Source organism: Theobroma cacao, chromosome 2, assembly GCF_000208745.1.
Source record: "Theobroma cacao cultivar B97-61/B2 chromosome 2, Criollo_cocoa_genome_V2, whole genome shotgun sequence".
Classification (NCBI taxonomy): domain Eukaryota; kingdom Viridiplantae; phylum Streptophyta; class Magnoliopsida; order Malvales; family Malvaceae; genus Theobroma; species Theobroma cacao.
Window position 1 is genome coordinate 6,784,296 of NC_030851.1, and position 11,379 is coordinate 6,795,674.

The window sequence follows — 11,379 nt, forward strand, 5'->3', positions numbered from 1 at the left end:
ATTATGCTATGTTAGTCTTTTCCATCACCGAGTATTAAATGACTCACCCTTTTATTTGTACCATGTGCAGATAAGTAAAGTTATGGGATTCACATGGCTAGTGTTATCGTTAGACAGACGAATTTTGACATATGGTAGGTTTCCTATTCGATGGGTCCACTTCATTGAGTTCAAGTTGTAATAGCTTCTACTTCCGATTTTGATTTCCCAACCATGTTAGTTTGGGATTTGCGTAGGCACTGTGTTACCGTATATTGTTGAGTTAAGGGTTGTATGGTATTAACTTACATTGACGGTAAATGTATGGCCTTATGAATATTGTGAAAACATTGTTGTACTAGCAATGTGCCAAGGGGCAATATTGTAAATTATGCAAATGTATTATGAAATGCATGTGTGATGGTTATGAAAACTTACGGCTATTTGTAATCAGATGAATATTTCTAAGGCTTGCTAAGGTCTCGTGGGCTTTGCCTACTTAACTCTTGCACCAGTCATGGATCTCTAGTTTTGGGTTGTGATAGATTAAAAGATTGGTGAATGATGGAATTCTTAGTACTTTGGATTTTATTGATTTTGATGCTTATGTGGATTGCATAAAGGGAAAGCAAACTAACAAAACAAAAAAAGTGCCAAGAGGAGTTCAAACATATTTGAGATCATACATATAAATATTTGTAGTCTAGATATGAACTCGTGTGGTTAGAAACACTTCATCTCTTTCATAGATGATTATTTACGGTACATGTATCTTTACTTGCTTCATAACAAGAACGAAACATTATATCCTTTTAAGGTAATTAAAACTAAAGTAAAGAGATAATGCGGGAAGCAAATTAAGATCGTGAGATCAAATGGTGGTGGAGAATGTTATGGAGATACGTTAAGGATGGACAAACACCTAGTCCATTTCCGAAGTTTCTTAAAAAGCATGAGATAGTGGCCCAATACACCATGCTTGGATGTTCAGACCAAAACGGTGTAGCAGAAAGAAGAAAGCAAACATTGTTAGACATGGTGCGAAGTATGCTTAGCAGCTCCAAGCTTCCTAAATCCTTATGGACTTAAGCTCTTAAAATGGCAATGCATATATTAAATCGAGTTCCTACCAAGGTTGTTCCAAAAACACCATTTGAATTATGGAAAGGTTAGAAGTTTGCAACATATACGTATTTAGGGATATCCATATGAAGTAAGAGCTTATAATTCACTAGAAAAGAAATTAAACCCAAGGTTTTAAATGGGTATTTTGTTGGATATGCTGAAAGATCTACAAGGTACAAATTTTATTGTTCATCTCGTAGCACTAGGATTGTGGAATCAAGAAATACAAAATTTCTTGAAAATGACTTTATCAGTGGGAATGATTAATCTCAGAACTTAATTTATGAGAAGAATCATTGTGATATTTAAACTCCCACTTCAAGTGACAAATTAATTGTCATTCATAACACCTTTCAAATTCAAATGGGTGTTGTATAACCAATCGTTGAAGTTCTATACGCTACTGATGACAATCTAGTAGATCCGGTTGTTCAACAATTACCAGAGATTGTTGAGCAACCAGTTGTGCAACGTGCTTCTCAGGAAGATGTTAATACAACATTAAGAAGATCAACTATGATGAAGAAATCAACAATCACTAGTGATTACGTTGTGTATCTATAAAAAACTGATTATAGCGTTGGAGTCGAAAATGATCCTAAAACATTTTCACAAGCCATAAGTTGCAAAGTATCTAAATTGTGGTATAATGCCATGAAATATAAGTTAAATTCTATGGCAGTTAACGGAGTTTGGAATCTTGTTGAATTGCTTGATAGTGCAAAGGCCATTGGATGCAAATGAGTCTTTCAAAAAAAAAAGATTTACTAGGCAACATTGAGAAATATAAAGTAGGACTTGTTGCTAAGGGATTTATTAGGAAATTTTGGATGTAAATGGCATTGGTTACCCATTCCAACTTGGAGCTACATCAAATGGATGTGAAAACAATGTTCCTCAATAGAGACCTAGAGGAAGAGGTTTATATGAAATAACCAGAAGGATTCTCTTTTATTGATGGTGAACATTTAGTGTGCAAGCTCAAGAAATCCATATATGGATTCAAACAAGCCTCCCATCAATGGTGTTTGAAGTTCCATGATGTCATCTTTTCATTTGGTTTTATAAAGAATATCATATATCAATGCATATATCAGAAGGTTAGTTGGAGTAAAATTTGTTTTATTGTTCTATATGTGGATGATATTCTACTTGCAACCAATGATAAAGGGTTGCTACATAAAGTGAAATAATTTCTCTCTAAGACTTTTGATATGAAGGATATGGGTGAGGCATTTATGTCATTAGCATTAAGATCCATTAGGACAAATCTTAAAGCATTTTGGGTCCATCTCAAGAAACCTATATCAATAAGGTTTTAGAGAGGTTTCGGATGAAGGATTGTTCATCGAGTGTAACACCCATTGTGAAAGGTGACATGTTCAATTTGAACTAATGCTCGAAAAATGAGCTTGAAAGGAAACAAATGCAAAACATTCTGTATGCTTCTGCTGTACGAAGCTTAATGTATGCTTGTGTTTGTACAAGACTTGACAATGCATTTACTGTTGGAATGTTGGGAAGATATCAAAGTAACTTAGGTATGGACCACTAGAAAGCTGCAAAGAAGGTGATCAGGTACCTTAAAGGGACCTTAAAGTGATCAAAGATTACATGCTTATGTATAAGCAAATTGACAATCTAGAGGTAGTTAGTTACTCAAATTCGAACTTCACTAGGTGTGTAGATTCATAAAAATCAACATCTAGATATGTTTTTATATTTGTTGGAGGAGCCATTCTTGAAAGAGTGCAAAGTAGACCTTAACTATTACTTCTACCATGGAGGCTGAGTTTGTTTCTTGTTTTGAAGCTACCTCACATGCTGTATGGTTGAAGAGTTTCATATCTAGGCTTAGAATTGTGGATTCCTTTCTAAGCCATTTAGGATGTATAGTGACAATTCAGTTACGGTTTTCTTGGCTAAAAACAATAAAAGTGGTAGTTGAAGTAAACACATTGACATCAAATATTTAGTCATAAGAGAATATGTTAGGGAGAGCAAAGTAGTCATTAAACACGTTAGCACTGAATTGATGATTGTTGATCCTTTAACAAAAGGCATGCCACCAATGAATTTTAAGGATAATGCAGCACAAATGGGACTTGGCTCCATCAAGTGATTTTTTTTTGTATGGATTTTTATCATTTGTAATGAAACTCTTATTCATTTGTGTGTTTTCTTATCTTTGTGTGCACATTTATTTTGAGAATAACAATCATTATTGGACCTAGAATAAACATAAGGTTTATTCATTAAGTTATGATGGGCTGACATTAAAGATATAGAATGCATAGTGATGCATGGAAGATAATACTTGTTCTTAGAAGACTTATAACCATGATTCATGTATTTTGTTTCTTTTCTTAAGAAGAAGGATTCATGGATTTTCAATATTATTATAAGTAAAATATACGGGCCAAGTTGGAGAATGTTAGTTACCCACGTCCAATTGATGGTCTGCATATCATCGACTTTCCTCGAAATATGGTAACCACTTTGGCATGCCCACTTACTTTGGTTTTGATTACGTCTTTGATGAGAAGACTATATATATATATATAAATTGAGTATGGGGTCCTTAAGCTCAACATTTATATATAAAAAAAAAAAACACACCATTTAAAAGAGATTGCTAGAGTTTAAAAGTGTCCTTATACAGAGAAGCTCGCTCCCGTGAGTATCAATGATTTGAGGTAATTATTCAATTTCATAATTTGATTTTCTGTATGTTAATTTTGTTAATGTGTATATGTAAAGGCATCAATGATGTCTTTGAAGTCTAACATGGATATCTTGGAGTTGGCAAACATCAAAGATCTTGTTTTGGAAGAGAATTTGATTTCCACACAACTAAAGAGACCAAATCGTAACATAAAAGAGCATCTTCCATATGTCACTAGGGGCAACATTAATCCATGCCAAGAAAAAGCTTGCAGCATTTCCCGGAGCGACCCAATCAATTTCCCAACGGTTGTAATTGTACATCCACACTCTCTAAGCATAATCGCAATAAAAAAAATTAATGTTGAGGGGTTTCAAGTGCATTACTATAGAGGGTGCAGTTGACAGAGTCTATATCGGTTAGTCCTTTTTTTGAGTAGTTCGGATTTGACAGCCATTTTCTCGTTAGACGATTTGTCAACAAAGAACCTCAACCTTCGAAGGGGCGAGCCTCAACCATAAAAGCTTCCAAACGTTGCTTGAGGGACAGAAAACAGATTGGTGAGCTTCGGTGAAGGACGAGGGACGGTAATTGTTTCCATGAAAGCAACCCAGTGATCTGTTTCCCAATCAAAGGGGCCCTCCAAAAACTGATATTCCACCTCAATTTGTTGTCTTGCCAGTGCCCAAAGTCAGCAACAACCCCCGTTGAATATATTCAAATGGTTGAAACTGAAATGATCAGATTAATGCATTTTACTAAGTCAAATTTGAAAACCCTCACGCGGAGCAACAACTCACTTGCGCGCGTGAAGAATTCACCAATGGTCTTTGTTTTCCTTTTTTGACGGAGGGTTTATTAATGAATAAGTAGACTGTCATATCACCGCAGTCAAGAAGCAGTGATTATAGATTGTCCAGCTTCCGCCAAAAAGTCATGGAGTCTTTTACCAAGAACAGGAAGAAAGGAAAGGAAAAGAAAAGAAAACGCGTGTTGGCTCACTATAAGTCGTCATTACATCAGAGCTCAGTGAAAACTAGTAACAATTCCTTGTTTCCCTTTGTTAAACCGACCTTCATGGGCATCTCAAAGGTCTCTTTGGCCTTCATTTTGTTGGTTATCACGTTTCGGCAGAGGATCCAGGGATCTCAAGAACAGGCATGCAATTCGAAGGACTTAACGGCCCTCAAAGGTTTCTCCAAGTGTTTAGGATCAGATATTGGCGGGTGGAACTGGAACAGCTTCAATTGCTGCTCCTGGACGGGCATCACTTGTGATAATTCCTCTTTTGTAAATAAAAGAGTTGTTGGGTTAGAACTTGGGAACAAAAGACTTGCAGGAACAATATGTGAGACTTTGGTTGGATTAGAGCAAGTAAGAATCCTGAACCTCTCTCATAATTTTCTCCATGGTAAAATTCCTACCACCTTGTTTCGTTTTCAGAACCTGGAGGTCCTTGACTTGAGTAACAACGATTTCGTCGGTTCACTTCCCGTCGTTATTCATTTACCCTCAATAAAGTATTTTGACCTCTCGAAGAATCATTTTTCTAGCTTGCTTAGTTTAGAGCTTTGTAAAACTTCATCCCATATCCGGTATATTAATCTTGCCAATAACTTCTTTGGAGAAGCTTCACTCTATTTGGAGAACTGTACTTCATTGCATTATGTTCACCTTAATGGCAATGGACTATCAGGAGCTTTCCCTGAGAATTTATTCCGGCTACAACATCTTAGAATACTGCACCTTCAAGAAAATAGGTTTTCAGGGCCTCTGCATTACGGAATTGGTAACCTCTCCAACCTTGTTGAATTGGATATCTCCTCCAATGGGTTCAATGGAAGTCTTCCAGATTTTTTTGGGAGACTGAGAAAGCTGGATTCCTTCTCTGCCGGGTCAAATAGATTAACTGGCTTATTACCTATTTCTTTGGTGAATTCTCCTTCGCTTTCCATGGTTGATCTGCGCAACAATAGTCTGAATGGTCCGATAAATATAAATTGTTCTGCAATGACCCGTATCGCTTCGCTTCGTCTTGCTTCCAATAATTTTCAGGGGCCAGTTTCTGATCTATCCTCTTGCCAGAGCTTGAGAAATCTGGATCTTGCACGCAACAAACTTGGCGGTGAGGTTCCATTCCACTTTAAAAATCTCCAGGCACTGAAATTCCTCTCTCTCGCAGGCTCTGGCATCATTAATATATCCTCAGCACTTGAGATTCTGCAAGACTGCAAGAACTTGACTATATTGGTCCTTAGTTTGAACTTTTATCACGAAGAGATGCCTAGCAACGTGAATTTGAAGTTCAGAAGTCTCAAGGCACTTGTTATTCCAAATTGTCACCTTAAAGGTTCCCTTCCAATTTGGTTGAGTGGTTGCAGCATGTTGCAATTGCTGGATCTGTCTTGGAATTCTTTGGGAGGGTCCATTCCATTCTGGCTAGGCAACTTCATCTATCTCTTTTACTTGGACTTGTCTAATAATTCCTTTTCGGGAGAGATACCAGAAAGTTTAACTGGACTAGAAAGTCTTGTTCACAATACTGTTCTACTGAAAGAACTCCCTGCAGATTTGCGACTGGTGAAAAGCACGGGGCACGGTGGGCGCTTGCTGTATAACAATATATGGAGCTTTCCACCGACTATCGACTTAAGTTGCAACAAGCTTACAGGACCAATCTGGCCAAGCTTTGGGAATTTGAAAAACCTCCATGTTTTGAGTCTGGAAGGGAACGACCTTTCAGGAACCATTCCAGATAGTATGTCGGAGATGACAAGCTTAGAAGAGTTGGATTTGTCTCGTAACAAGCTCTCAGGCGAAATACCTAATTCCCTGGTACATCTCAGCTTTTTGTCAAAATTCAATGTATCATACAATGAGCTCTATGGGGATATACCTTCAGGAGGTCAGTTTACGACATTCCCTGAATCAAGCTTTGAGGGGAACGAGGCTCTTTGCACTAGAATGTTAAGACCATGCCAAATAGAACAGGTACCACCACTTGTAACTCCAGGTAAAAAAATGAAGATTGTGGATTGGAAATTTAGCATTGGAGCGGCAATTGGTTTTGTTCTCACTGTCTGCTTTTGCTTCAAATCAGGCTGGGTACTTCCCAAAGGATGAGAAGCTTATCAAGGATGCAACAAATACTAAATCTAGAACTGGGTGTTCCATGGTGCTGACAAGCTTGTAAAATTAGATTTGGACAATCTTTTTGTGTATAGCTCCTCCCATGGTTCTTTCTTCTTACTTTAGCTTCTTTTAAATGGAATGTAATGATCAATGAAAAATCATAAAGCATACTATCAAAGTTCTAATATACTTCTAGTTTACGAAGTTTAAAAACAGAGATAAGGCATTTTTCCTTAACAGCAACACTGTCCGGATCTTTTCAGCTTCAAGCCTTCAATATATTTTTGTAAAAATATCTGAAACTCCAAGAGCAGAAAAAATAAAATATCTTATTACATCTGTCAATATATTTTTGAACGCTGCCCAAAAATTATATTCTGCTGTCAAAAAGCAACTATAAGCATTCAAGACACGGCTTAGGCATTGCACTGGGGTAAAATAGTTGGAGGTACAATAGCGTCCATATTCTTGCACAATAGTACAGAAGAAAATGCCTCATCATCCAAGAAAGAAAAAAGAGAAAAATATATTTAAAAGGTCTCCCATATCCGTATCCCTGCATTAGAATAAAGCGGGACAAGCATGGGCTTCAAGCCTCCAAAGGCATAAAAAGATGCTACAAGTGTTTGATAATTACAAACAAATCCTTCTAAATTTACAGACAAATACTCCCGATATCCCATCAGATCACCATCAACAAGGCTTTTCAAATAAAGCCCCCTTCAAAAGTTCTGTCCTCTAAACTTTCAGAACATCTACTTAAGGCTGATTGCATTAAATATAAATAGCATTTACCTGTCCTATCAAAAAGCAAAATAATAAAATTTCTATAGTGAACGGTTATGGCTGTTAGCTGAAACCTCAAAAGAGCTTCTGTTTTCCTGCTTGTTTTCATCATCACAAACCTTCCGAGCCATTTGATTCTTGGATCTCATCAACTGAACTCAACTTTTCAAGAATTAACCTTTCTTGCTTGGCATCTATTCCATTGAAGTCAAGACATCAAAAAATCTTCTCTATAAAATAAATTTTCAAGGGTATGAACTAAACATTAATCATGCATGCAGAGATACTGCAATAACCAAGTTATGGCTTCACCATAATTTTTAAGAACTCCAAACTATAAAGTTCCAAAGTAACACTTCAGTAACAGCATCAGATATTTGTCCTCTTAATGGAAAATTTTAGATAAAAATATGGCTAAGTGGCTCTACTTATTTGCAGAAAATTTCTACAAGCATTAGTTTCCGGATATGTCTAAAATAGGTATCCAGATTGTGATAGAATTAACTCCCCAAATTTAAGTTATGTAATTGCACCGTTTGTTTGTTGCTTGAAAAAATTATATTGCTTTAGTGGCTATAAGCATTAAACACCCTATCACACTTTTGGCATGTATATGCATATCATGTATTCATCATGGATTATTTATAAAGTAAGCAGAGAGCTGGCAAGGATACATTCCTGATCAGGGTTCTCAGTGAAATTGGAGTGCAGGGCATTCCCTATGCTGTCTACAATGGCTGAGATAGTCATGGACGATTCAATGCATAAAATGGCTGTTATGGCATCTAATCTTGTGACCTCATTTCTGAACATAAGCCTTGCATGTGCTGCAACATTATAAGTGTCAACACCCACATTGATGATTGGATACTGCAGCAACATTGCAAGCCAGTGTTTTGGCTCATAAGGATAATAAATCAACAAATTCTCCAACATACCTTGAGCCAGGCGTATCAAGCTTTCAAGCATGCGCACCGTTGTTCTTGCTGCATAATCCATTATGGTCTGATCAAAGTGAATAGAATAATGGCAATCATCATCAAGTTGAAGGGATTTCTAAAGGAGAAACCTGCATTATGTGTTCCTGATCTCCTTTGGAGTTGATAATAGCTTGAGATAACCTTTTCAGCCTCTTTTGTGAGCACTGGTTTAAAGTGCTTTTTTACATAGTGAATATACCTGCAAGACATCTACAAAAGCTACAAAATCAAGTGATCCAAGTAGATACATAAGATTGTTGAGTACTTGGTGGTTGAGGATAAATTTTCTTCGAACAAGAATTATCTAGAAACCCCAACCAACCCTCATCCCAAAATAATAATAAGACGTTGCTAACAGAAGATAGTTTAAAATTTAAAAAAACTTTTACAGAGTGATCTAATAGTTCCTTGTAACCAAGGTGTATTTACCTCCGAAGGATGGGAAGCGGCCAGATATTTGATAGATCTTCATCCCTCTTGCCTGCTTCAGATTCTCCCTGAAATTAATTTCAAATGGCAATCAGGACAATTATAGTCAAATCCCCCACCCCCCCCACCCCCCCTCTCTCCCCTTTTTTTTGTGGTCAGAGATTTACAACTTTGTGAACACATTACCTCAGCTAGAATATGCGATGATACAACTGCATCCCATTCAGGGTTTTTTGTATCCAAGAGGACTAGGACAATATCAAATCTGCTTAGTAAAGGACCAGAGAGTGCCGTATTGACAGAGAGAGCTAGATTTTGTTAAGAATAAATACAGTATAAACATAAATAAGAGAAACATTTAGGGAAGACTGTGAAAGCCAGAGAAAAGGGACTTGGGGGAAAGAACTGTTGAGAGAGCAGAGTTCCGAACAGTGAGTTCAATTATATTCCACATTTACAGACAATGCTGAATAAGGTAACATGGAGGACAAATTGTAATTTTCATATTTAAAGGTGAATAATAACTAGCACAATCAAGCAATTCAATTTTGAAAGGTCAATCAAACTAGTTCTCTAAATTGAAGTGATACGTTGATCAGGATCATAGTGTCCTTTGGGATTTGTTGCACCAAAGACAATTGTCCTAGTACTAAGAGTCGTAACAAGGCCAGCCTGAAAAAAATAGAAAAATGCCAAAACTTGTTTACCAGCCATGCTTACACCAACCAGCAAGTAGAGTATAATAGCAATCAATTAAAACTAAATAAAGAACAAAAAATGGATGCCACATAACAATATTTAAACAATCATGGAAAAACAACAGCTTATGGTAACATTAAGTATAAGTTGGTCAGCAAACTGCTTATGCCATGTAGGAGGCAATGACATCAACTATGAACTTTATAAAATTCAACCCTCAACTTTCTCCAAGTATTCTTACTGCAGAATATAATGTGGGACATGAGATTTGGGCAGGAATGATCCAGGCCCATGCATAGGGAACTTGATTAACAGGCTTAGCTTTTAGCTGTCAAAAAAGGCTCTTAACAAAATCACTAATACATCAACTGGATGCAAAACACAGAAATGAATGATCTCAAAGAATATTGCAAAAGCTGAATGAACTTATTAATCTTTCTTGATAGCTTCCAAGCATAATGCAACCAAATATGCTATTCTTGATGTTTTCTAAGAGGTAAAAGAAAATAAACATGCGGTGAAGATTTCAATGAAGTTGCAAGGGCAGTTATGCACTTCAAGATGGATATAGAAATAGTATTGTACAGATCCTCTAGCCTGCTCTAGCTAAAATAAATAAATAAGGGATAAACAACACCAATGGTTATTCTAGAAATACCTAAAGCAGGAGTGAAAAATATGTTCTAGGTTTAATTATAACAGAGGGGAAAGATATGCTGAAAAGAAATGTCAGCCAAAATAGAGATTTGCAATGGATTCTAACAGAAGTTATTGTAATGCAAAGTGGAAAAAACGTTCTACCTTCGCAACACTTATAGTCTGCTGCTCCATTGCTTCATGTATGGTTGCCCTGTCATGCTCTCTCATACTATCCCACCCACCCCCCACCCCCAAATAAAAAAAAAAAAAAAACAAAGAAGAAATACAATCAAACATAAATAAACAAAAAAAAAAGGTGCAGATCAATAACAAATTTTAGTTGCCTCCTGAAAGAGCAGGCTCTTGAATGACCAAAGAAAGCAACATCAAAAGCAGCATCATAAGAGTGTATATTTATGTATACATAATTGTTAGTATCATATATTGATAATAATACAATTATGATGGCCAGTGTCATGTACAAGATGAAAAAACTACATTGAGTCCCAGTATAGTTCCTAACAAAGCCAGCTTTGAACAGGAAAAAGGAGGGTTTAAATATTGTCATTCAAAGGAAAACAAAAAAAAAATTCATGATAATGATTCAAAGGAGTACCTATCGAATTCATCAATACAACAAAGCCCTCCATCTGCTAAAACAAGGGCCCCAGCTTCTAACATCCACTCCCCTAGTAATATCATAGATATAGTTAGCCCTCCAACAAGATGAAACTTGCATAATTTGACATAAAACAAGCAAAAGCCATGAGTATCAAGTGCTTGTCCTTCAATACACAAAAAAAATGACAAAACCACAAGGCCATGCCAGCTCTACCACGCAAAACTTCGGTCAAACAACTTCTTTAACCCCCCCCCCCCCCTTCTTTTTTAAGTACTTTGGGGATGGTTGAAGCAATAATATTTTTTAAAAAAAAAAAAATTTAG

General features: G+C 36.5%; 2 protein-coding genes across 6 annotated transcripts in view; one reads left to right on the plus strand and one right to left on the minus strand.

Moving 5' to 3' along the window:
• Nucleotides 4,689-7,086, plus strand: LOC18608251 (phytosulfokine receptor 1). Of its 3 annotated transcripts, none has more exons than XM_018114670.1 (2): nt 4,689-6,782; nt 6,870-7,086. In XM_018114670.1, the coding sequence occupies exons 1-2, from the start codon at nt 4,706-4,708 to the stop codon at nt 6,890-6,892; spliced, it is 2,100 nt and encodes a 699-aa protein (XP_017970159.1). In that variant the 5' UTR covers nt 4,689-4,705; the 3' UTR covers nt 6,893-7,086. The 3 variants fall into 3 exon arrangements, with proteins under 3 accessions (XP_017970159.1, XP_017970158.1, XP_007042898.2); XM_018114669.1 differs by having other exon boundaries at nt 4,689-6,760; XM_007042836.2 differs by having other exon boundaries at nt 4,689-7,086.
• LOC18608252 (probable DNA helicase MCM9) overlaps nt 7,335-11,379 on the minus strand; it is a 10,921-nt gene continuing 6,876 nt past the window's right edge. Inside the window, exons 12-20 of one of the 3 annotated variants that reach the window (XM_007042838.2) lie at nt 11,051-11,123; nt 10,597-10,663; nt 9,687-9,768; nt 9,283-9,404; nt 9,097-9,164; nt 8,757-8,866; nt 8,626-8,673; nt 8,362-8,514; nt 7,335-7,881 (exon numbers count right to left, since the gene is read on the minus strand). In XM_007042838.2, coding sequence (XP_007042900.1) covers nt 7,799-7,881; nt 8,362-8,514; nt 8,626-8,673; nt 8,757-8,866; nt 9,097-9,164; nt 9,283-9,404; nt 9,687-9,768; nt 10,597-10,663; nt 11,051-11,123 — 806 coding nt within the window. In that variant the 3' untranslated portion in view covers nt 7,335-7,798. Of the gene's footprint in view, nt 7,882-8,361; nt 8,515-8,625; nt 8,674-8,756; nt 8,878-9,096; nt 9,165-9,282; nt 9,405-9,686; nt 9,769-10,596; nt 10,664-11,050; nt 11,124-11,379 lie in introns of those variants that run through there. The other 2 variants (XM_018115236.1, XM_018115237.1) reach the window with 2 other exon arrangements.